At 36.0% G+C, this 25,529-nt stretch overlaps 2 protein-coding genes across 2 annotated transcripts in view; one reads left to right on the top strand and one right to left on the bottom strand.

The window, feature by feature from the left end:
• The first annotated feature begins 1,140 nt into the window (after nt 1-1,140).
• On the top strand, nt 1,141-12,529 carry wasa (WASP actin nucleation promoting factor a). The gene is given in 12 exon segments (XM_051117019.1): nt 1,141-1,522; nt 3,718-3,858; nt 4,060-4,107; nt 4,109-4,147; nt 5,411-5,507; nt 5,621-5,653; nt 5,793-5,828; nt 6,268-6,436; nt 6,530-6,705; nt 6,781-7,715; nt 10,331-10,439; nt 11,466-12,529. Coding segments are annotated over 12 exon segments (1,941 nt in total). The 5' UTR covers nt 1,141-1,417; the 3' UTR covers nt 11,519-12,529.
• Nucleotides 12,530-12,905: 376 nt separating this feature from the next.
• The window catches only part of sema3ga (sema domain, immunoglobulin domain (Ig), short basic domain, secreted, (semaphorin) 3Ga), a 29,770-nt gene continuing 17,146 nt past the window's right edge, over nt 12,906-25,529 (bottom strand). The window contains exons 6-19 of the mRNA XM_051117018.1: nt 25,349-25,468; nt 25,167-25,260; nt 22,952-23,071; nt 22,670-22,815; nt 22,455-22,569; nt 22,267-22,336; nt 21,988-22,132; nt 21,562-21,784; nt 16,440-16,528; nt 16,038-16,079; nt 15,784-15,941; nt 15,549-15,616; nt 14,938-15,065; nt 12,906-14,755 (exon numbers count right to left, since the gene is read on the bottom strand). Coding sequence (XP_050972975.1) covers nt 14,360-14,755; nt 14,938-15,065; nt 15,549-15,616; nt 15,784-15,941; nt 16,038-16,079; nt 16,440-16,528; nt 21,562-21,784; nt 21,988-22,132; nt 22,267-22,336; nt 22,455-22,569; nt 22,670-22,815; nt 22,952-23,071; nt 25,167-25,260; nt 25,349-25,468 — 1,914 coding nt within the window. The 3' untranslated portion in view covers nt 12,906-14,359. The remainder of the gene's footprint in view (nt 14,756-14,937; nt 15,066-15,548; nt 15,617-15,783; nt 15,942-16,037; nt 16,080-16,439; nt 16,529-21,561; nt 21,785-21,987; nt 22,133-22,266; nt 22,337-22,454; nt 22,570-22,669; nt 22,816-22,951; nt 23,072-25,166; nt 25,261-25,348; nt 25,469-25,529) is intronic.

The following is a 25,529-nucleotide window of genomic DNA, read 5'->3' as shown; positions in this document are numbered from 1 at the left end:
AAATAGGAAGTTCAGTAGAACAGTATTTATCTGAAATAGAAATCTTTTGTGACATTATAAATGTCTTTATCATCCCTTTTAATCAATTTAAAGCGTCCTTGCTAAATAAAAGTATTCATTTCTATAATTTCTTTCTAAAAAAAAAAAAAATTACACTGACTTCAAGCTTTTGAATAGTATGGCATATAATGTTACAAAGAGTTTTTATTTTAGATAAATGCTGATCTTTGGATCTTTTTATATTCATCAAAGAATACTGAAAAAATGTACTTAATATTTTAAATACTGATAATAATAATAATAATCGTAATAATAATAATAAAATGTTTCTTGAACAGCAAATCAGCATATTAGAATGATTTCTGAAGAATCATGTGACACTGCAGACTGAAGTAATGATTCTGAAAAAAAAAGTAGCTTTGATCACAGGAATAAATTACATTTTAAAATATATTCAAATAGAAAGCAGTTATTTTAAATTTCTCAAAATTTGACTGTTTTTGCTGTACTTTGGATCCAATAAATTCAGGCTTGGTGAGCAGAAGAGATTTTTTAAAAGAACAGAAATCTTACTGTTCAAAAACTTTTGACTGGTAGTGTATATTTTTACGTATATTAGCAGTAGTAGAAGTATTTTGTGCTTATTAAAGGGTTTCTATTTGAAAAAAAAATCTTCACAAGAGATGTTAAATGTCCTGTGACAAGATTTAGAATGACATTTAGCAGAACCAAAAAATATTTAGCTTTACAGAACCAAAAAAATCTCTGTGCATTGTGTGGCCTTGATTTTTTTCCCTCAACTTTCTATTTGTTTTAACAGTGAAAAACTAAAAGCTAAACAGTTTGGTTGTGTGAAGCACATTTTGGAGAAAAGTTGCGAAAAACCAAAACTCACATTGCCATGATACGTTTCGTTTTCCTTTCACCAACACCACTTTTTTTTTTTTAACACTTTTAGTCCTCAGTCACATTTGTTTTGCTTGTTTTCTGCCCTTCATCATATGTGACATACAGACAGATACTAAAGTCACCAGACAGGAACCCACCAACAGAAGGTTATCTTGGCATAGTTGCACATTGCAGGCAGTAATAGCTGTTCTGATGATCCAACTGCAGCGACAGGGGCGGCTCTAAGGGGACTTCCGCTCTGAAAGCAACATGAACATACAGCAGTGTGTCACACTGACAACAAGGCGAGAGAATGAAAATAGAAAAGAGAAAAAAAGTGTGGTTGTCCATTTCCTGTGAAAACCTTTTGTCTGCTGATGCTGAGAGTAAGAACTAGGAAGAGAAACTCAATGCTCGCTGTTCAGTCTAGTCACCGGTAGTACAGAGGAGATCTTTTGCTCTCTTCCAGGGTCTCTTTCTTCTCTCGAGTTTCATTTTTTAACGGTTTGTTCCATGAGCATATGAGGCCATGAAGCGAGCATCGAAGGCGAAAGGTCAGGAGAGTGTGGGGAGCTCTCTGCTCTCTCCACAGGAGAATGAGAGGCTGGAGGATCTGCTGGGCAGGAGGTGTGTGGTAAGTAAGTCCAGGGGCCTTCAGTGCAGGCCTGAGGGAAATTTACACTCCAGACGGAAGATGGGGAAAAGTACAAGTGTTATTTTGTGCAAACCGTGGGACAATTTTGACGGCGTGATTTAAAAGCATTTGAAAACATAGACTGCTTATTTGTCATTATCACTGTTGTAGTTTTGTATGACTTGTTAGAAGGAATTAAAAGTTTCACGAAAGAAAATCATACAATTTAAATTGCCATTCAAAGATATCAAAATGTTATGTGTCAACATACGAGGACAAGAACTATTGACCATGATGTTTTACTTCTCTTTTTAAGAAGCTGTCGTTTATTGAACTCATTTTGTTAAATAAACGACAGTGTTTCCCCCCTCATATATTTGTGACACAGGACTACAAAACCAGTCATAAGGTCAATTTTTTAAATAGAGATTTATACCTCTGAAAGCTGAATAAAAAACCTTTCCACTGATGGTATATATGTTAGGATATACAATACAATATTTGAGAATGTCAGAGATACAACTATTTGAAAATCTGGAATCGGATGGTGCAAAAAAATCAAAATATTGAGAAAATCATCTTTAAATTTGTCCAAATGAAGTTCTTAACAATGCATATTACTAATCAAAAATTAAGTTTTGATATATTTACGGTAGGAAATTTACAAAATATCTACATGGAATATGATATTTACTTACCCTAATGAATTTTGGCGTAGAAGAACAGAAAAAAATCAATAATTTTGACCCATACAATGTATATTAGTTTTATAATGGCTATTCCGACAAATATACCCGTGCTACTTAAGACTGGTATTGTGGTCCAGGGTCACGTTTAATGTAAGAAGTGAAACTTTTTCACTTTTACCATATTTTGGAAACAAAATACCAAATTTTGTAACTTAAACGTGTTGTAACTTAATAGTGTGACTTTTAAATTGTAAAAATATTCACAATTTTAATTGGAAAATGAATGCATAAATGCTACACAAAACTGACCTATACCGTGAACATTTTTTGATTTAACAGCAGTAATATATTCATATTAAACAGCATATTAAATGTAAACCAATGTAACATTAAAATCTGCATTATTTAGTAAATAATTAGCATAATGTTAAAGTTGTGTTTTTGAAAGTGTGAAATATCAGTACAGTGCTATTTTTAGAAGTCATCTGCGTGACGCAATACAAATTAAATTTTCTTCATTTCAAATACAAATGGTATTTGTTTTTAAATATTCTGTACTTATAAAATTTAAATATTTCTGTATTTCTGTATTTATTCATTTATTTACAGGTGTTTTACCTATATTTTGAATTTTGCAATTCATTGCATTGTGTTTTAGGGTTAACGGAAATGCCTGTAAAATTAATAGACAATGCCCTGGTACAAATGTGTTTATTTATTTATTATTATCTATCTATCCATCTATCTATCTATTGCATCTATTACATATTCTGTCTATTACATATCTCATATTGCACATCAAAGAAAGCCTCTGGTAAGCCAGTAATCCAAAATGTTTCTCACTTCTGTACTGTGCGTTGTTTATTTCTGCTTCCTCCGATCATTCCACTATGACACATTCAGGACCAGATCCTTTATATCAACATTCGCATTTATTCAGCAGAAGCGTTTAACTAAAGTGACCATTGAGATTGTACACCACATACATATAAATATACACTGATTATGAAATAGCACTGCTTAATTTGCATACACCACCAAAAAAAGAAGTTGTACATATTCATTAAAAATCATTTTTACCAAAATAACACTGATTTGTTTTTGGGTAGCCTTCCTCTAACAGATCAAGACCCCCGTTGTAGACCTGACAGTGTAGTAACTGCCATTTTGTGGGTATTTTTTGGTGCTGCTTGAATGCACAGTGAAAGCTTTTGTGATTAAAGGAAGAGAAGGTGTGAAATTAGCCCTCACTGCAGCTTGAACTGTGATCACTGAGGGGGGGTTTAACAGGGGAAGTTGCTTAAAGACATTTCCTGCCACAGAATAAGAGGCTTGTAAACAGCTACTGTATAATCTGTCACCCTAGGTTTGTGTTTTGGACACTGCGTGTGATTTCCACGCTGTGTTCATTAATGAGCATAATTTGCATGCAATAATGCATGTGAGAAAACAGACCTTTGTGAAAGTATGACACTAATGATGGCTGTTTTTCTGCTTTGTGTACAGTCTCTGTCCTCAGCGGTTGTGCAATTGCTTATGGCTTTACCGAGCGAGTCGAACCGCTGGACACCACAGCAGTCCGGAGTAGTTTGTTTCGTCAAAGACAGTCCTCAGCGCTCCTTTTTCATTCGTCTCTATGACATCAAGGTTCTTAACACTATTTCTCTCATTGCAAAACATGGTGAAAACAACAGGCCCTGAATACAATATTACAGTCACATTTTTTCATGTGCATGAATTAACATATCGCCAAAGTATCTAAACTACCCATGGGTACTTCTGCAAAATTTTTGACATGTTTGATTAGGAGAAATCTGAGATAATCTCAAACCTGTTTCTTCCCTTCAGGCAGGGAAGCTGGTGTGGGAACAGGAAATCTACAACCAACTGATGTACAAAAGGACCAGGCCTTTTTTTTCACACTTTCCCTGGAGATGTACGTATTTATTGATAGTATTTACAGAGGTTTATAGCAACCTTGTGAGTCATATGATCACTGTCTTTCTTACAATTCATTTGAACATTTTTATACAGTATGACATGGCAATAATACGTTTTTTTTGTGTTGGGGAAGTTTTATTTCTCCTTCCTGTAAGGTTAATTTAGCGCATCACTAGTACTTCCTCATATTACTGTCTGCAACAATACTGTCTGGTGTTGCACTGAAGCAGGCAAAAGAAGCTAAAGTTACCCGCTGTATTTGCATGCATGATGAACACGTCCAGTTGTTGTTGATGAAAACTATAACTGGCCATGTAACTACTGTATGACACTCAACGTATTGTCATCCCACTGTCAGATATACTGTAAAATAGTTCCACTTTGTCAGACAAACTCTATGTTATTGAACTATCTAATGTAGAAAACAAAAAATACAATCACATTTTAGGTCAATTCGTATGAGCAACATAAAGTTTAAATAGTAAGAACTTACTGTTGTTTGTTGGTGAAAGTAGAACTGATCCACTGTTGAACATGCTCAGTTTGATCTCTGATGTCCTCCTGTTGAAGATGTTTGGATAGGATCAGTTTTTTATCTTCATACATAGCGTGGCTAGTGAAAAAGCTGGGAGGAATATCCATAATTCACTTGAACACTTGGTCAAAGCATGAAATGGTCAAACTAACAATGAAATGAATTGTTATACCTATTGGATTTTTTTAGTGTTTTTTTAACGTCGACACCTACCAACCCTAAACTTAGCCCTTACTGTAATTCAAAAACAGTTTACTGTTGTACAGTGTGACAAAATAAATGTTAGATTGATGTGCACATGCCCAGTAGCAAGAGCTGTATTCCATCTAGCCTTAACCGCATGGTGGCTACGATTTTTTTCGTATTAATATATTTTTAAACTGTTTTTGATTATGTTTTATTTGACCGGTGAATGGATTCTAACTTAAACGCTTCTGATTGGCTGTTGAGTTCAAGAAATCAACAGATATGTCTGTGATTGGCTACAACGCTCAACGCTGCAAAAACACGTTAAAATAGAAACCAATCTCCAAAGGGCAAATCATAATGCTTTGCATAGATTGCCAGGGTGCTGTTGATTTCGATTAATTTCATAGCACCCCCGTAGGTTAAAGTTTTAATTTAACCCAATATTATGTAGTTGATTATGCTTTCTTAAGTTAGCTTAATTTAATCAGGTGTCTTTATAATAAAAAAATTAATAAATTTTGCATCTTTCCTCAGGACTGTCAAGTGGGGTTGAACTTTGCAGATGTAGCAGAGGCTGAAAGTTTCTTTGCTGTAGTGGAGGAGAAAATCAGCCAGAGAAATAATCGTTTTGGTATTTAATAATTGCGTATTATTTTGTTTTAACCATTTCTGTCAATTCAATAAATCTGACTCTCACTTAATCTCACTTAAAATGTTTTTATGTTTTCCTGTAATAATATAAAGAGAAACAGCAGAAAAAAGGACAAGAAGTTAGAGGTAACAATGTTTTTTCTTAAAATCACTTTATATATATATATATATATATATATATATATATGTGTGTGTATAAACAAGTGTAGGTTGTCTGAATATTTGAAGGTGCAATTCAAATATATTTTACTTTTTTTATTCTTAGATCTTGGAGCTTTACCACCACTTCCTCGACCAAATGGTAAGTTAATTTCTTACACTAATAATGTGCTTGTCTAGTGGAAAACTAAAAGTACTTTGCTGTATTTTAAATGTTATATTTTTAATAGACATTTCAAAAAGTTTTTTTTTTTTACTAACATTTACTTTGTATTAGAAAACAAGGCAGTCCAATATATTTCTGCTGCTTCTGCTGTTGGTTTCATTTCTTTTTTTTTTAATTGTCTTATTGTTTTTATGGTTATTGTAATAAAGTAAAAAAGAAAAAAGAAAGGGTATTTAACTCGGATCATGTGGCCCAATATTAAAACTAATATTCCATCAAATATGCCTATACTTTCTCTGCCTCTCATGTAAATTACAAGCATTGAAGTTTTTAAAGCTATACAAATTTAACTTTACATGTTTAGTAATGTAAAACTGCATGAAAAATAAATATTATTGTTGATCTTCAATCACAGGCTCTGGTACTCTTATGTCTTCACCCATGCCTCCACTGGTACCAAGTAATAGCATGACCCAAATAACCACTTCCAAATCAAAAAAAGACAAGAAGGAAAAAGATAAGAAAAATAAGAAAAAAGGCTCTAAACTGTTGAAGGGGGATATTGGAGCGCCCAGTGGATTCACGTAAGTGAATAAGCTAACTCACTTCAACCAAGATAAATGAGGTCTGCTGTAGAGGTTTTAGTTAGATTTTGTTTCTTTGTGTCATGACTTTAGGCATGTCAGTCACCTTGGCATGGGTTCCAACAATGTGGACCCAGAGCTGATGAAAATTCTGTCCTGCGCTGGGATCAGTGAAGCAGATATGAATGATTCGGAAACCTCTCAGCTCATCTACGATGTGATTGAGCGTTCAGGTGGAATCGAGGCTGTTAAAAAGGCTGTGAACCAAGGTAAGCCATGGTGATATGAAAAGTTAAAATGTTAGATTTGTGTCATGTTAAGTGTATTGTTTATTTTTCGTTTAGAGTCTGCTCACCCTCCTGTTCCCAGTGGACATCGGGGTTCTCTTCCCCAAGTGCCATCTGGGTTCTCCTCAGCACCGCCGCCACTACCTCAAGGTCGAATGGGGCCTCTACCGCCAGTCCCCGGTCAATCCTCTGGTCCACTTTCTCATCGAGGTTCCCTTCCACCTACACCTCCTAGAGGAGCATTTCCATCACCACAAACAACAGAGGGCCGCGGTGGTCTGCCAGCCCGATCTACATCATTAGGACCCCTGCCACCAGTTCCTGCCGGAGGGCGTACTGGGCCCTTGCCTCAACCTCCAGGACCCCGCAGCGGATCCTTACCACCCCCACCTGGAGGTCGAAGTGGAGGTTTGCCTCCACCTCCACTTCCAGGAGAACGCAGGGAGTCTTTAACCCCCGTTCCAGGAAAGAGACCTGGACCACAAGTGAATGAAAGACGAGGTAGCTTTCTGCCGCCCCAACCTGCTGAGGCAGCTCCACCACCACTACCACCGGGTGCGAGGAGTGCACCCTTACCCCCACCTCAGAGAAACAATAGTGAATATCTGCCACCTCCACCAGAATCTGATATGCCATTACCTCCTCCCCCATCTGATTTCTTTCCTCCTCCACCTTGTGAATCATTTCCCCTTCCTCCACCTGATGACTTTGATTCTCTGCCTCCACCTCATCACTTTCAATCCAATGTTCCTCCCCGAAGCAGTTCCTCAGGCTTTGCCCCTCCAACCCCTCCAGTCTCAGCCAAACCCAGTGCAGGCGCTCCGCCTCCGCCACCTCCTCCTCCACCTCCCGCTGCTCCTGCTCCTCCTCCAGTAAACTTTGGAAGCAACCCCTCACCTCCAAGTGGTCCATCACCTGCAGCATCCAGTGGTGGAGAAGGGGGAAGAGGAGCATTACTTGCCCAGATACAAACAGGGATGAAACTCAAAAAGGTGAGTATCTACTCTACCATTTCATAGATGATAAGTAATAGGGATGTGCCCGAATCTGAAAGGAAACCCTAAAGCGAATAAAAATAAGATGAGAGGAAAAAATATTTCAATGCTTTCTGACAATTCTATCATTGGGTAATTATACTGTATATAAACTTTGAATGTGCGCTCGCTTTTTACTTTCACTTTCGAGATTTGCGATCACACATACTCTGTGTATACTACAAAGCAGCATTTTGACGGACAGAGTTGTAAAAATTCCGTCATAATCTATTATTACCTATCATTTTAATGTTCATATCATCAGGTGTAATCTGTCAAAGTGATGGACTGCCTTCAGATTTTTTCCTCACTGATAAAAAATTCTGTCAGTGACGGACAATTTTCGGTTAACGCGACCTCTTGTGTACAGTAATGAGTACGTAAATCCGATTGGCTGGGAACATTGAAGTGAATGAACCACTTGACCCTTCGTAAACAGGTTTATGCAACAGACGATTTGACCAATCATAATGCCAGATCTGCCACTTTGTCTGACAAACAAATCAGCCAGGAGAGTAGATTAACTTCGGTGGACTTAACTTGAAAAACTGTGTGTATTGACATCTGTCTGCAGTTTAAATAAAATGTGTTCTGATGTTCATTTATTTTTTTTTTTTTTTTGCTTTAAGTAAATAAGAAAAGACGATCGGTTCAATTGTCGATTCATCTAATAAGACAATACAGTGATCTGTCAGAACACATTAAAGAGCTACAAAATGGTATTTAAGTTGGTTTGAGAAATTAGCAATTGTTAACAACTTGCTAATAATTTGCTAATCATGCTAGCAGAATCATGTTAGAAACAGACTAACAACATGCTAGTAACATGCTAATCATGTTAACAACATGCTAGTAGCTTGCTAATCATGCTAGCAGCATGCTAACATCGTTAGAAACATGCTAGCAACATGCTAGTAACATGCTAATCATGTTAGCAACATGCTAGTAAACTGCTTATCATGTTAGCAACATGCTAGTAACATACTAATCACGCTACCAACTTGCCCATCATGTTAACAACATGCTAGTAATATGATAATCATGCTAGAAACATGTTAGCAACAAGCTAGTAACATGTTAGTCATGTTAGAAACATGTTAGTAGCATGCGAATCATGCGAGAAACATGCTATTAACATGCTAATCAGGCTAGAAACATGCTAGTAACTTGCTAATCATGCTAACAACATTCTAGTAACTTGGAAATTATGCTAACAACATGCTAGTAACATGCTAACAACATGCTAATCATGCTAACAACATTGTAATCAGCCTAAAAAAATACAAACAACAAGCTAATCATGTTAAAACATGTTAACAACATGTTAAATCATGTAAACAATGTGTTAAAGGAGAAATCTACTTCCAGAACAACAATTTACAAATAATGTACTCACCCCCTTGTCATCCAGGATGTTCATGTCTTTCTTGCTTCAGTCGTAAAGAAATTATGTTTTTTTGAGGAAAACATTTCAGGATTTTTCTCCATATAATGGACTGATATGGTGCCCCGAGTTTGAACTTCCAAAATGCAGTTTAAATGCAGCTTCAAACGATCGTAAAACATTGTAAATGATCCTGGCCGAGGAAGAAGGGTCTTATCTAGCGAAACAATCAGTTGTTTTTATTTAAAAAAGTACAATTTATATACTTTTTAATGTCAAACGCTCATCTTGTCTTACTCTGCCTGGACTGTTTTTGTTCCTGTTCATGACAGTTAGGGTATGTCAAAAACTCCCATCTCATGTTCTCCCTCAACTTCGAAACAGTCCTATATCGCTGTTTTACTTTTTTTGTTAAGGGTGTTTGATCTTCTTTGCATGTTCACTTTGCAAAGACTGGGTCGGTACTTCTGCAGTGATGTAGGATGATTTTGAAATGATTTTTGAATATGAGGGAGAAAATACGGTATGAGTTTTTCGACATACACTAACTGTCTTGAGTCAGAATACACAGAGTTCAGGGAGAGCAAAACAAGACGAGTGTTTGAGATTAAGAAGTATTCAAATTGTATTTTCTTAATGAAAATGGCCGATCGTTTCTGTAAATTGTTGTTCTGGAAGTGGACCTCTCCTTTAATCATGCTAGCTGCTTTCATACTTTTACAACTGCTTCAAACTTTCAGGCTAGACTTTCTCAAGCCAACCTAAAGTTTGTTCTTTCCTCATCTAACTTAGTTATTGTTTGAATTTCTTACAAAAACAATTTAAAGCTGAGACCTTGTTTCATACCAGAAGTAACCTGCTCTGTCTCTCTGTCAGCGTGTTGTTAGCTTCCTGTTTGCTCCGCGATGTATTTTTCACTGTGTGAGAATATGATGTGTAGTGTGAGAACGGCATTGTTTATCGGACATAGCAACAGTAGCTAAGGAGAGCAGGTTTTCGTGTCAATTACAACGCGAGTAGAGTTTCATGGCTGAACTATTAATTAACTATTAAAAGGTCTTTTAAGTGTTCAAAGCAGGTCACCCCCTTACAAGACCCAAGTACGAATGTTCCCATAATGTTAGTTTCTCATTATTGATAAAAGCATAACACTCTATACAAGCTATACAAAGTAATGTCTCTTGCCCAGGTGGCCGCCAACCCAGATCCACCTTCGCCGGCCCTGGATACAGGAGAGGGAATAGTTGGAGCTCTCATGATGGTGATGCAGAAGAGGAGTAAAGTCATCCATTCATCCGGTAACCACTCAATCACTCAAATCATTTGTCATTTAATATAGTAATTAAGAAAAGATATTAGTACCTTTATATTAATATTTACACAAAATATATTACTAATTAAAGGAGAAGTCCACTTCCAAAACAAAGATTCACATATAATGTACTCACCCCCTTGTCATCCAAGATGTTCATGTCTTTCTTTCTTCAGTTGTAAAGAAATTATGTTTTTTGAGGAAAACATTTCTGCATTTTTCTCCATGTAATGGACTGATATGGTGCCTTGATTTTGAACTTCCAGAATGCAGTTTAAATGCGGCTTCAAACGATCCCAAATGCGGTTGTAAATCGATCCCAGCCGAGAAAGAAGGATCTTATCTAGTGTAACGATTGGTTATTTTCATAAAAATTATACAATTTATATACTTTTTAATGTCAAACGCTCGTCTTGTCTTACTCTGGACTGTTTTTTTCTGGTTCATGACAGTTAGGGTATGTCGAAAAACTCCCATCTCATGTTCTCCCTCAACTTCAAAATCATCCTATATAGGATGATTTTGAAATGATTTTTGAAGTTGAGGGAGAAAATATGAGTTTTTCGACATACCCTAACTGTCTTGAGGCAGAATACACAGAGTTCAGGGAGTGCAAGACAGGACGAGCGTTTGAGATTAAAAAGTATTTAAATTGTATTTTTGTAATGAAAATAACTGATCTTTCGCTAGATAAGACCCTTCTTTCTCTGGGATCGTTTACAACCGCATTTGGGATCGTTTGAAGCCGCATTTAAACTGCATTTTGGAAGTTCAAAATCGGGGCACCATATCAGACTATTACATGGAGAAAAATGCTGAAATGTTTTCCTCAAAAAACATAATTTCTTTACGACTGAAGAAAGAAAGACATAAACATCTTGGATGACAAGGGGGTGAGTACATTATATGTGAATCTTTGTTTTGGAAGTAGACTTCACCTTTAACGCTCAGGCAGTAAATTGATTTGCTGGACTGTACCTATTAACCTTTTACCTTACACCATATCTTGTAGAAGATGACGATGAATTTGATGATGACGAGGACGACGATGAAGAGTGGGATTAATCCTGGTGTAATTGAAAACTTTCGATACATGTACCTGGGCATGTTTTGGAAGTTAACAACACTGATCCAATGTGTTTTCTCTAGGGATGCACTGATAGTCTGGCCATTTGAGGAAATGATGAATGCTGATGAATGGCTGATATTAAAATTTCATGCTATTATTCCCAGACAAAATACATCAACAACACTGAAATCATTTGTTTGAAATGCTTCAGGTGATTTTAGGTGCCACAACATTTTATTATACAGTATGAAAAATAGATATTCAAATGATAGTATTTTACATTTACCATAAGGGAGCACTGGATGACGGCAAAGGTAAATTAAAAAAAAAAAGTGATATTTAACCAATATATGTGACCCTGGACCACAAAACCAGTCACAAGGGTCATATGAACATGAACATCTGAAAGCTGAATAAATAAGCTCTCCGTCCAAATGAAGTTGTTAGCAATGCACATTACTAATCAAAAATTAAGTTTTGATATATTTATGGTAGGAAATTTACCAAATATCTTCATGGAAGATGATCTTTACATAATATCCTAATGATTTTTGTCATAAAAGAAAAATCTGTAATTTTGCTACAAATATACCCGTGCTACTTAAGACTGGTTTTGTGGTCCAGGGTCACATATACTGTGCATGTGTTCTCTTTCTAATCTCAAGGGTTCTCAGTCTCTGAGTGTTTATTAGTTGATGCAGATTTTTATAACAGCATATAATGTGAATCAGCACTGAATATGTAAATATACTCAAATGTGAATTGAAAAGTGACTCCATGGCTCACAAATTATTGCTCGTTTATTTTTTTCATACAAGACAACATCTAAGAGCAAGACAGAACTTTGTAAATTACAACCAGACTATTCTACCATTCTACAAAAAAGGACACAAACATTGTGAAATATTTCCAGTGTTAGATATTATCTGAGTGAACTCTCTATGACGTTTGCGTTTGCTTGAACGGTGATTGCTCAACCAGACACAAAGCATGAAACGAAATGCACAGCGTAAAAGTGCTATTTCCTAACAGTGTCAGTCATTTTGAATGCATTTCAATAAATATTACAACATATCCAATTTCTCAATCATGCAAAAATGCCCTCCACCCTTATTCAGTATCCCTCTAACAACAAAGATCATCCCATAAAAAAATATACAACTTCAAATAAATATATATTACAAATGGTGAGAAACAGCCACAGTCGCAGACATATAGGCAAGTGAGTTCTTGCAAAAGTTTGGTGCCATTATTAACCCAATTATGAGAATCCATACATATATTACTATTAAACACACATACATAAATTACTTTTACAATTTCATAATCCAGGTGGAACGTCAGAAATTGCACTGGCCCAATGACTGGTGATTTAACAAAGGGTTTTTCTGACGACAGGATAGTGGAACGTTTTCAAAGCTTGTGAGGTAATATCCTCTTTAAAGGTGCTTCATGGTTCATTGGTTGATGTATTTAAGTATAATTAATGCCAGTATGTAATAACTGAATCCTGACGGTCATTTACAGCTTCATTTGTGAGGTTCGTAAAAGTTTACACCGGTTTATAATACTGAAATGCAGGAAAATTACTGTGGCGAGTGGAAACGGTAAGTCCTAAATCAACACCGACTACAATCCCAGTACAGCAGACGAATGGTCACGTACATAAATTTTGGATCAGTGAACAAATGAACAATGAATGTATGATTACATACAATAACCCCAAAAAGGACTTGGACATTTTATTTTTGGTGTGAATGTTCTTGAATTTAATAATGGAATGGAATTTAATGGAAGCCCGTTTCTGCCACTGAATAAAGAATAAAAAAGGTAATTGCCACTTTTTATCTCACAATTCTGACTTTTTTCTCTCAGAATTGAGCAGTTGCAATTTATGAAGTCAGAATTGCAAGACAAAAACTTGCATGTTTTTCAATGACTTTTTCTTAGAATTGCATGATATCAACTCATAAATGTGATAAAATTGCAATTTTTTTCAGAACTGCGAGTTTGTATATTACAATGCTGACTTTTTTCAATGAATTCTGACTTTTTTAAAAAAAATATAAAATCACAATTGTGAGTTACAAAGTCCAATTCTGAAGGTAAAAACGATTCTGATCAGTAAAAACTAATATGTTCTCAGAATTGCAAGTTTATATTTCACAGTTCTGACTTAATAATTTGCAATTGTGTGTTATAAAGTCAGAATTGTGAGTTTATATCACAAAGTCACAACTGTGAGATATAAACTTGCATTTCTGAGAAAAAAAAGTCACAATTGTGAATTGTGAGTTTGTATCAGGCAATTGTAAGAAAAAAATTAAGAATTGTGAGATAAAAAGTCGCAGTTACCTTCTTTTTATTTTTTATTCAGTGGTAGAAATGCGCTTCCATACAAAACATATTTTGGGGACAATGTTTAAGAAACGTTTTTAAAAATTATTTTGAATGAAAATGTATTCATAAATAATTCATAAGTAATTTCTCTAAAAACTATTTGGAGCCACTGTTCATAAATATATTAATTTAATTAATTAGGTTCATTTTGAAAACTGTAATGTATTTTTAAGCATCCAAAATACTATTGGTTTGGAATAGTGTCTAAATACTTTTTGGGGCCACTGTTTAATAATTATCCTATGCAGGTACAGTTAAATGAATACATTTTCATTTTGGCTGTCATTTTGAACACTGTCCAAAAATGGTCCAAAATTGTCCAAATGGTCCAAAATTGTCCAAATACTTTTTGGTGTCACTTCGCATGAACTAACCTATGCAAGTCCACGAACCGCTCGGAACAAGATGACAGACAGGTAACTCTTTTCCTGTCCTCCTCACTCCCCACTAGCCTTCAGTGCTTCTGTGTGTCTACGATATGCACGTTTGGGGAGGTCAGCCTGTGAGTTTCCCCCGGCCGTCAGCTGCTCCCAGTAGGACTGGCAGTACTGCTGAATCAGACGCATTTCAGGCTCCAGCAGGAGTGCTGGGGTAGGAGGTACAGGGTGCTGTTGATGGTTTTTGTGATGCCTCCTCGATGCCTCTTCCTCCTCATCAGGGGTGGTGAGGGCTACGGCGATGTCCCGGTCCAAGATACGCAAGGAAACACGAGCCAGCGTGTGCTTGAAGTTATTTTCTGTGGCCAGGCAATGGTAGAGGCCTGCATCTGCTTTGGTGAGCGTTTTCAGAAGGACCCCCTGAGGAGTCTTAAGAACCTCCCCCTCTCGATTCAGCTGTCAACAAAGAGATTTGTTAATGTTTTTGAAAAAGCACTCATGCTATGTTGCATAATCGTACTCACTCCAAAATATCTGAACAGTAGTGTGCATTAACCAACAAAATAAAATCTTATGTAATAAATAATTGGTTGATTGGTCAGTTGGTTGTTGGGTTTAGTTAAAGAATGCAATCATACCACTTTTCGTCTTCCCTCCTTCTGGTAGAGCCATTTGATAGTGGCCTGAGGAGAGCGTGGCACACACTCCAGAAATGTGCTGCTACCCTCCACGCCGAACTGAACTTTCTCCTGCAGTCTCCTCTCCACTAGTAAACACAGAAAGATATTACAGTCATAAGCTGTGTCCTATTATACAAACACATCAAACTGACCTCGTTACAGACCTGCAGAATATTTGTGACCCTGGACCACAAAACCAGTCTTAAGTAGCACGGGTATTTTTGTAGCATTAGCCAAAAATTCACTGTATGGATCAAAATGATCAATTTATCTTTTATGCCAAAAAATCATTGGGATATTAAGTAAAGATCATGTTCCATGAAGATATTTTCATATAAATATGGTTAGAAATAGGCATTGAACTTCATTTGGACAACTTTAAAGGCGATTTTCTCAATATTTCGATTTTTTTTGCACCCTCAGATTCCAGATTTTTCAAATATTGACCTACTAATCACCCTTATTCAGCTTTCAGATGATGTATAAACCTCAGTTTCAAAAAAACTGACCTTTATGACTGGTTTTGTGGTCCAGGGTGACATTTGTTGATGACTGTTTGTTTTTATTACCTTTGGCATTGTAGCCCCGGCACTGACGCAAAGGGTCACCATGTTTAACATCCTGCCTTCTGCTCCTCCTAAAAGATATACAAGATACAATCAAACTTCACGTAATTGTACTGTCCTATGAATTGGGACTCACATAAGCCCCGTTTTAAAACAGTTTTAGCACCTTCTCATCTTGATTTAGCTGTGAAGAGACAAGGTAAGTAAGTGTAATTTTAAAGATTCCAAGTTCTTTGACCTTTTGGTGGCTTGTGTAAACGCAGAGCAGTTTTCTCCATCCCAGGCGCAGTAGGGGTCTCTGGCCAGACAGCAGTCTGAACAGGCCTTTCCATACACTCCACAACGGTGCAAGGACATCTGGGTAAGACCTGCCTCTGAAGATGCGTACAGTTGTTGCTGCAAAAAAAGAAATAAGATTGTAATGTCATATTGCTGGATGCAATCATAGTTCTATGATTTTTGTAATACATTTCTAAAAGATATGATTCTTACCCTTTTGGCTGATATGTACATTGTTTTGACAGGAGCAGGTGTCTATAAATAAGAAAAGCATATTATATTTTCATATCTTATCACACACATAAACACACACTGGTATTCCTATCATTATAGGGACATTCTATAGACATAATGGTTTTTATACTGTACAAACTGTATTTTCTATCTCATTACACTAACCCTACACATAAATCTATCTTTCACAGGAAATGTTCTGCATTTTCAGATGTTCAATTCTATATGAATTATAAGCTTGTTGGACCTTAAAATGTCCCCACAAGGTCAAAATTTACTGGTATTACTATACTACAATATTACTTACACGCACACACACATATTTATTAAACATATATTAAAAATGCTGAAGTCTGAAAAATGTTTTAAAAATGTATTTACCCTGAAAACTTCCACTTCCTCTAAAGTGAGCTCTTCCATTGTGGTGGGATCTTTGGGCAGGACTATAACTTTTTGGACCGTACCACGATCTGTGGGGTGACAAAAATGTGATACACTGTCAACACACACACAAAAAAAATCTGTGACCAACATTACAGACTATCAATTTTTGTTCCGGATTTTTGATAAAATCTGAGCTTTCTTTTTTTTTTTAACTTTATTTATTAGATTTTTTCCTTATATTCAAACCTTACAACACATACACAAACACATATTCACTCACATACCATTGTCCAACATACAATGACATCACTGTTAACAATAACATACACACAAAAAACTAAAAAAAAAAACATTTTACCTTCAATTAGTTTCACTGTCTTTCCTCAAAAACTTGCAACTGGTTGAAAACCTAAATGTTTATTTGTTTTAAGGGATCAATTTAACTATTTCCAGTAGCATTTATATCATTAAAATAATCTATAAACGGTTGCCAAATTTTATAGAATTTTTCTTCTTTCTTTTTTAGGGTCGATCTGATTTTCTCGAGCTCCAAATGTTTCATTACATCGCTCATTAGATTTATATATGAAGGGGCAGCTTTTTGTTTCTAGTTTAATAGCACTAACCTTTGTGCTAGTAGGCATACAGTATAAATGAAACCATGTTTTGTTTTTAGCTATCTCAGATTCGGCAATACCTAGAACCGCCATCAGTGGATCTAGTTCAGTAGGTCTTTGAAATATTCTCGAAAATGTCAGAAAAATACATTTCCAGTAGGTTGATAATTTTGGTCAGCTCCAAAACATATGAGTCAATGATGCTGGTACAAGCCCACAACGATCACATGAAGGATCTATCTCCAGAAATATCTTATTGAGTTTTTGCTCAGACCAGTGTAAACGATGTATTACTTTAAATTGTATGAGGCCATGCCTTGCACATACCGATGACCTGTGAATCTGTTTGAGGGCTGTTTCCCATTGCTCCTCTGTAATTTCCACACCCAAATCTTCCTCCCAGGAAGACTTTAAGTGTTCTAGAGTTGATGTGCTTGTCAACTGAAAGAGTGTTTCATATGTGACCCTGGACCACAAAACCAGCCATAAGTGTCAATTTTTTACAAGAAACTATACAGAAACTATCACAGGAACAGACTTAGATGGGTTGGATATATAATAATAAATCATCCGCATATAATGATACTTTATGTTCCCCTCCGCCTCGAACAACCCCACTATAGCCAGTCAAGTTTCGCAGAGAGATTGCCAAAGGTTCAATTGCTAATGCAAAAAGCATGGCGAGATAACAGGCAACCTTGTCTAGTAGAACGAGTCAACCTAAAGTAATCAGACCTGAGTTTATTGGTCTGTACTGATGACATTGTGGATGCATAAAGGAGCCTAATCCATGAAATAAATATAGTACCGAAACCAAACCTCGACAGGGCCGAGAAGAGATAATCCCACTCGACCCTGTCGAAGGCCTTCTCAGCATCTAATATTTTAGAAATAACTATTTCAGAATGAAATCTTACTTGAGAGGAATATATTATATCTAATAATCTTCGGATGTTGTGAGCCATTTGTCTGTTTTTAAAGAAACCCGTCTGGATCCCCATTAATTATTGCTGGAAGCACTTTTTCTATCCTAATGGCCATAATTTTAGCTAATATTTTGCTGTCTACGTTTACTAGACTCACTGGCCTATATGGTGCTGGATCAAGTGGGTCTTTTCCTTTCTTATGTATTAAAGAAATTGATGCCCGGTAGAATGTGGCTGGAAGAAGACCCCTCTCTAACGATTCATTAAAAACCTCTAGAAGAAGACGGGCAACATCTGTGAGGAAAGTCTTGTAAAACTTTGTAGACTACGTATTGCAAAATTAACCTCTTCTAGAGTAATAGATTCTTCTAATAGCGTTTTATCACTTTCATTAATGGAAGGGATATCAAATTACCAAAAAAGTTGTTGAAGAGTCTGGTTTCATTTGTTGATTCAGTTGAATATAGTTTCATATAAAATTGCTCAAATTCTTTATTAATTTCTAATTGATCTGTTGTTATACAACCAGAGCTAGTGCGAATTTCCGATATTAATTTAGATATCTCTGATACTCTGATGTGCCAGATATTTTCATATTTTATCCCCATACTCATAGTATTTATATCTAGAGAAATGTATTAATTTAACAGTCTTAGCTAATGATAAAAGATTAAATTCCATTTGCAATGTTATCCTTTTCGTTAGAAGTTCATTTGTAGGAGATACTGCGTATTGGTGATCTATTCCTGAAATTTGTTCTGTTAATTTTTGTCTTTCCTCTTTCTGAGTCTTAGCCTGATGTGCATGAAGAGAGATAATTTGGCCACGTAAAAAAAAGGCTTTCACAGCTTCCCATAATATGCCTTTAGAGACTTCTGGAGTTTTGTTAATTTGCATATAAAAATCTATTTGGGATTTTATACTTTTAACATGTGTTTCATTAGTTAGTAAACTAGGTTCTGGAAGCATATCTATTAGGGAAGATCAGTTGTAATTTTAATGGGGCATGATCCGATAAAACAATGGCTTCATAATCAATGTGTTTTATTGCTGAAAATAGTCCAAGAAAAAATAATCAATCCTAGAATAAGAATTATGTGGTTGCAAAAAGAAAGAACATTTTATTCTGAGGTGGGTTTAAATATCTCCAAATATCTATTATATTTTCTGATTTTAAAAAATTCTGGATCAGTTTGGCAGACTTTGATACAGGCTGCTGTTTGCATGATGATCTGGGTCCATCACCAAATTAAAATCCCCTGCTAAAATTAGGTTGTGGCTGTGTAGGTTTGGTAAGATTGCTAATACTGAATATACAAATTTCTCATCGTCATAGTTGGGAGCACAGATGTTTGCCAATGTTACAGCGGTATTGCAAAGTTTCCCTGTTGCAATAATATATCTACCATTTGGGTCAGAAATTATATCAGATGTAGTAAAAGGAATACCTTTTTTTATTTTGATAGCCGTTCCACGTGGTTTGCAATTAAATTTTGAATGAAACACATGGCCAACCCAATTTTTTATATAGTTGTTTGTGTGCTTGATTCTTAAGATGTGTCTCTTGTAGAAAGGCCACATCTGCACCCAACTTCCTAAGATGAGCCAGTATATTACCTCTTTTCCCAGCCCCGTTCAGACCTTTACAATTCCAGGTGACAAACTGCACATTAACCTCCTCAAGAGTCTTAAAAGACCTTGTCATACTTCTGATAATAGTCTATTTTGATAGAGGACAGAGTAAATGAGTGGGCATCTCCGCTTCCACATGACAGAGGAAGAGAAAAACAGAAAGGAAAAGTAAAAGAAAAAGAAAAAAAAACCCATATACATATACCAACACTCAACTCTATAGGAACTCCAAACTCTTCAACATTGACATTTACCCATCCCACCCCCTGCCACTTCCCAAACAAGCAGTAGGGGAATAACACATTTACTAAAAAAACCACTGCTGTTTTCTACAGCTTGAGGAGAGAAAGCAGAACCAAAGCTAAACAAAATTCTCTCTGCTCCTCCTTTGACACTTATCAATTTAAGACATCTGACCCTCAGTGAATTGAGTATTAACCTAAACCTACAGCAAGTAACTACAAAATAAATATAATAACAAAAAATATATACATATATATGTATGTATATGTTACTATTGATTTAACATAAATCCAAGACTCCTGCTTTATGAAAGTGTGCACTTAAGACCGTTCATTTAAAAATCTGAGCGCTTTCTGACCCTGCATAGACAGCAATCCTTCCACATTCAAGGTCCAGAAATGTTGTAAGGACATTGTTAAAATAGTCCATGTGACATCAGTTGTTCAACCATCATTTTATGAAGCTACGAGAATACTTTTTGTGTGCAAAGAAAACAAAAATAACAACTTTATTCAATAATTTCACATGCGTCGTGCCATTTTTATGAGCAGAACAAAGCACGTGCATGCGTTGAGGTACTCCCCATAATGGCGGAGGACTGTCCCGGGAGAAAAGAAATCGTATAAACTTTATTCAACAATTTCTTCTCTTCCGTGTCAGTCTCCTCCACGCGTTTACGAGAGCATCACGATGCATGGTTTTATCAACGTCCTTACTACATTTCTTGACCTTGAACGTGTCAGTTGTGTTGCTGTCTATGCAAGTTCAGAAAGCTCTTAGATTTCATCAAAAATACCTTAATTTGTGTTCTGAAGATGAACGAAGGACTGACAGGTTTGGAACGACATGATGGTATTTTTGGGTGAACTATCTCTTTAAAGGGATCATCGGATGCCCATTTTCCACAAGTTGATATGATTCTTTAGGGTCTTAATGAAAAGTCTCTAATATACTTTGGTTAAAAATTCTCAATGTTAGTGTAGTGTGGAGTGACGAGCCTGTTTACTTTAGCCACGTTTAGCCGCTAAACTTCCTAACTAGCATGTTATTAGGAAAGGGCGATCGCTAAGATTCGTAAAAAAAACCCTTATACTCACTTCTGCTGTAAGTGAACCTGGACCATGAATGATTTGTGTGAACATAGACGGATATATGTAGATTGAGAGGCGCATTCCCTTCACAAACAAACGTAATCTACTGCAACTTTAACGGCTCAGATGTCGAGAGTAAATGACGACCACTATGTTCATTATTACATCCAGCAACACAACACCTCAGGTGCTCAATCGGAGATATTCTTGTCTAACTTACATCCCTGCTCTGGCATCAAAAAAATGGAGGTCAGACTGTTACAGCTGATTTGAGGTAAGACGCTCATGTCAATCAACTATCGTGGGAGCGGCCTCTGTTGGTGTGACGCCACAACGACAGGCATCTGAGAATGGCTCGATTTGAAAAAGGGGATTTTATTTTTACAGATTAATAAAAAACCACTGCATGGATTTTTATCATGATAGTGTAGATTTGTACATACACTGCCAACACACATTAATGTTCAAACAACGTGTAAAAGTGAACTTTGCATCCAATGACCCCTTTAATTCACATGTTGACTTTTTCAGTTAGGCTACACCACCCCAAGTTTAACAGATTCACTAAGAAATTTAACTAATGCCAACATTCAAAACATGCCAGTCTCACCTGTTCCCAAGAAGAGAACCTCATATCGGCCATCCACAGCATCCACCTGATCCACTGAGATAGTAGTAAAGCGATAGTCTACACCTGAGCGCACCACCAGGGGGCGCTTGTGAATGGGATACACGGGGTGGTACATGAGAGGATGGGCACGAATGAAGTTAACCGCTTCGTCTGAGAACTCTTTTGTGGACTTAAGCCCAGGTGTGAATGTGCCTCCTGGACACTGATGTGGGAAACACAAGGAAAGTCAGTGAGAAAAATGTGGGTGTGCTTGTCTTTTAAAGAAAACACCCTTTATAGCAATAAAATATATCATAGAGACTGAAAGATCATAAGAAACACACAAGCTTATGCAATAACAAATACTGTGGGTGAAATTTCAAAAATGTCATAAAGCTTATAAGAGAGAAATTGACTGAAACTCACTGTTCCCGGACGAGGATAGGGAATCTTCCCTGTGTACGTAGTCCATTGGTAGTTGTGTCCGTGTTTATGGGCGAAAGGGCCGTTAAAGACATTTCGGATGTCAGCCATTGAGTAGACACACACGGCTGAGCCTTTAAACACAGAGCTAAGAGACAAAAAATAAGACAGATGAGTATCCAGAAACAATCAATCATTTTTAAAGTGAAATTAAAAGAAGAAAAGAAGAAACTGAAAATATTAGAGTTTGATTTTATGTGTAGATCTGAAGAAAATACGTACCCAGAGGTTGAAAAGACGCCATACACCACAGGGTTTTTTTCATCCTGGGTGGGTTGGATAAACACGTCTCCTGGAGCGGACGAGAAAAGAATTTTAAAATATGTCAATAGTGAGATACTAAGTATGCATCACTGCAAACACAGCAGTATTTGCTATATCTGAAATACTATGAAATTAACAACACTCACTCAGTTCATCAAAGAAGGTTTCCACCCCATCATCTCCCATCACAGAGCACACCAGCCTGGCCTTCAGAAAAGTCGTCCATTTGTTCACAAGTGACTTCTGTCCGCCCTCATCATTCTGTGATCCAACAAAAACAACTGTTTATTGCCTGACTGAACTGTGAACTGCTTCCTGTGCACCTGCAGTTTCTGGTTACCAGACGCAGGATATTGCTCACCAGGCACACGCGGCCCACTCTGGCCAGCACACTTGGACTCGCTCCTGCCCCGGAGTCCAGACTCTTTTCACGGAAGAAGAAATAGAGTTTGTCGTCATTCTTCTCTGCGCTGTCAGGAATCTGTTTCATGTGAACAAATACAGGTTCTAGGAAATAAACAGAGTGAGCATGTAACGTCCATCCAAATGTTTAACGGAAACTAAAACAACTGAGCAAATATTTATTGTCAAACTAATTCAAATTACATCTTCCAATCCAAATATGAACAGCCAGGCTATTTACCATTCAGCCACCTAGAGTCATACTGCTCCGATCTCACAGCTGGGCGGCTCCCCATGGTCCTGAAGATGCCTGGATCGGTGCTCATGAAGTCCACCGGCACTCCAGCATACAGGTTTCCATCTAGATGGAGGAGAGGTGAGGAAAAGGTAAATTAATTTACAAGTACAAGTGAAAGTTACATATTTCAGATGATTTGTGAAACAGGTGAGGAAGACGCAGAGAACGAGTGATCTCATATGTAAGGTGCATAAAAATAACGCGATCACCTAGAATAAACATCATAAAAATTAAAACTGCCTAATGTTACTGTGTGAAATGTTAAACCAGGAAGTGGTAAAGGACTGTGAGGCTTTGGGAGCACTGATGGAATCAATCTAATACATCTTTGCTTTGATCATCGTACTGTGGTATTTGATAAAAACATGACTGTCTATGAAACGTACCTACACTACCAGTCAAAAGTTTTTGAACAGTAAGATTTTTTATGTTTTTATTTTATCTTCTCTTCTGCTCACCAAGCCTGCATTTATTTGATCCAAAATACAGTAAAAGCAGTAATATTGTGAAATATTTTTACTATTCCAAAGAACTGCTTTCTATTTGAATACATGTTCAAATATAATTTACTCCTTTGATCAAAGCTAAATTTTCAGCATAATTACTCCAGTCTTCAGTGTCACATGATCATTCAGAAATCATTCTAATATGCTAATTTGCTGTTTAAGAAACATTTATTATTATTATTATTAGTAGTAGTAGTAGTATCAATATTTAAAACAGTTAGTACATTTTTTTAGCAATTATCTGAAATAAAAGCTTTTGTAACAATATACACTATACCATTCAAAAGCTTGGAGTCAGGTTTTTTTTTTTTTTTGAGAAAGAAATTATATAAATTAAAACATTTATGTAGCAAGGATGTTTTAAATTGATAAAAAGCAATGATAAAGACATTTATAATGCTACAAAAGATTACTATTTCAGATAAATGCTGTTCTTCTGGACTTTCTATTCATCAAAGAACCTTGAAAAAAATTCTACTCAGCTGTTTTCAGCATAATAATAACAATAATAATAATAATAATAATACATGTTTTTAGAGCAGCAAATCAGAATATTAGAATGATTTCTGAAGTATCGTGACTGGAGTAATGACGCTAAAAATGCAGTTTTTAAATCACAGGAATAAATTACATTTTAAAATATATTCAAATAGAAACAAGCTATTTTAAATAGTAAAAATATTTCATTACTGTTTGGTTCAAATAAATGCAGGCTTTGTGAGCAGAAGAGACTTCTTAAAAATACTGAACGTTTTACTGTTCAAAACTGTAGTGTATTGTAGTGGTAGTGTATGTTTGATGCCAGAATACTTTTTTTTTGAGTAGAGGCTCTGTTCTTTATTTAAATATTAAATATTCTGGAGGCCATGAAATTTTAGTGAAAATGATAAAAAAAACGCTGGCGGGAAAAAAGTTAATTATTCTGCATATTATGTATTTTTATATGGGCTAGAATTAATTGATGTTGCAAAGCACGTTACTGTTTTGGGTTATCGCTAAATTATATTATATACCATTAGAAACTGCAACTTAAAACCTTATCACAGTCAACTATATACCTAAATGAATATGTAAACAAATTTCCACTAAGTTATTAGCAATAATTACCAATATAATTGAACATATGTTATGTTCTGTTATGATTCTGTTATGTAAGATGCTATAAATCTGTTATAAATCAGTTAAGTAATGAAATGTTATAAATCTTGTAAGTAATAAAATGTTATGGTTATGGTAAGATGTTTGGTTATATGCTATTATTCTGATATGTAATATGTTATTATTTTATTTTATTACATATGATTCTATGTGATGTTATGATTCTGTTATCTTATTGTGTCATTTTTCTGTTATCCTATATGTTTCAGTTAACGTCTCTGTTGAGAAAAAAAACTACAGAAACCATCATAGAAATTACAAACATCACAAACCATCAAATATTAACCATTAAAACCATTAAAAGTGGTTTCCTGTACTGTGTTTTGGGACATATTCTGTTAGGATTTAGTTGTTTAAAGAAGCCAGTTACCAAACAGGGACCATTACAGTTTCCGTTAAAACCAATGCAATTCCTATTATAACAAGTACTACTATTACAAACTCTAATGTGTTTTGCAATGACAATGACAGAATCTTTATTAATTGTTTCTTACTAATTAGGGCTGCAACATTTTCCTGGTTTGGATCATAAGAGCATTTTCCCTTTCCAGAGTCCACATATCCAGGAACCAGTCTGAAGAGATAATCCTATGGACAACAGAGCAGGGAAAGCATTGGGTTATTTCTGTGTCTACATATGAGTATAAACAGTATGTTTCTGTGTTTTTGTGTGTACCTCAGCCCTCCAGCCTCTGTTGATAAAGGTGCAGATGGGTTTATAAGCTCCTGTGCCACAGGTGTACAGGTGAGTCCTGTTCCACGGCTCAATTAGACGCACAAAGTTGGCACACTCTCCCTGAGAACACACACACACACACACACACAAACACTTAACCCTGATATGGGTCGTACCAAGA

This window comes from Labeo rohita, chromosome 8 (assembly GCF_022985175.1).
Source record: "Labeo rohita strain BAU-BD-2019 chromosome 8, IGBB_LRoh.1.0, whole genome shotgun sequence".
NCBI lineage: Eukaryota > Metazoa > Chordata > Actinopteri > Cypriniformes > Cyprinidae > Labeo > Labeo rohita.
This window is presented reverse-complemented; position numbering and strand designations above follow the sequence as displayed.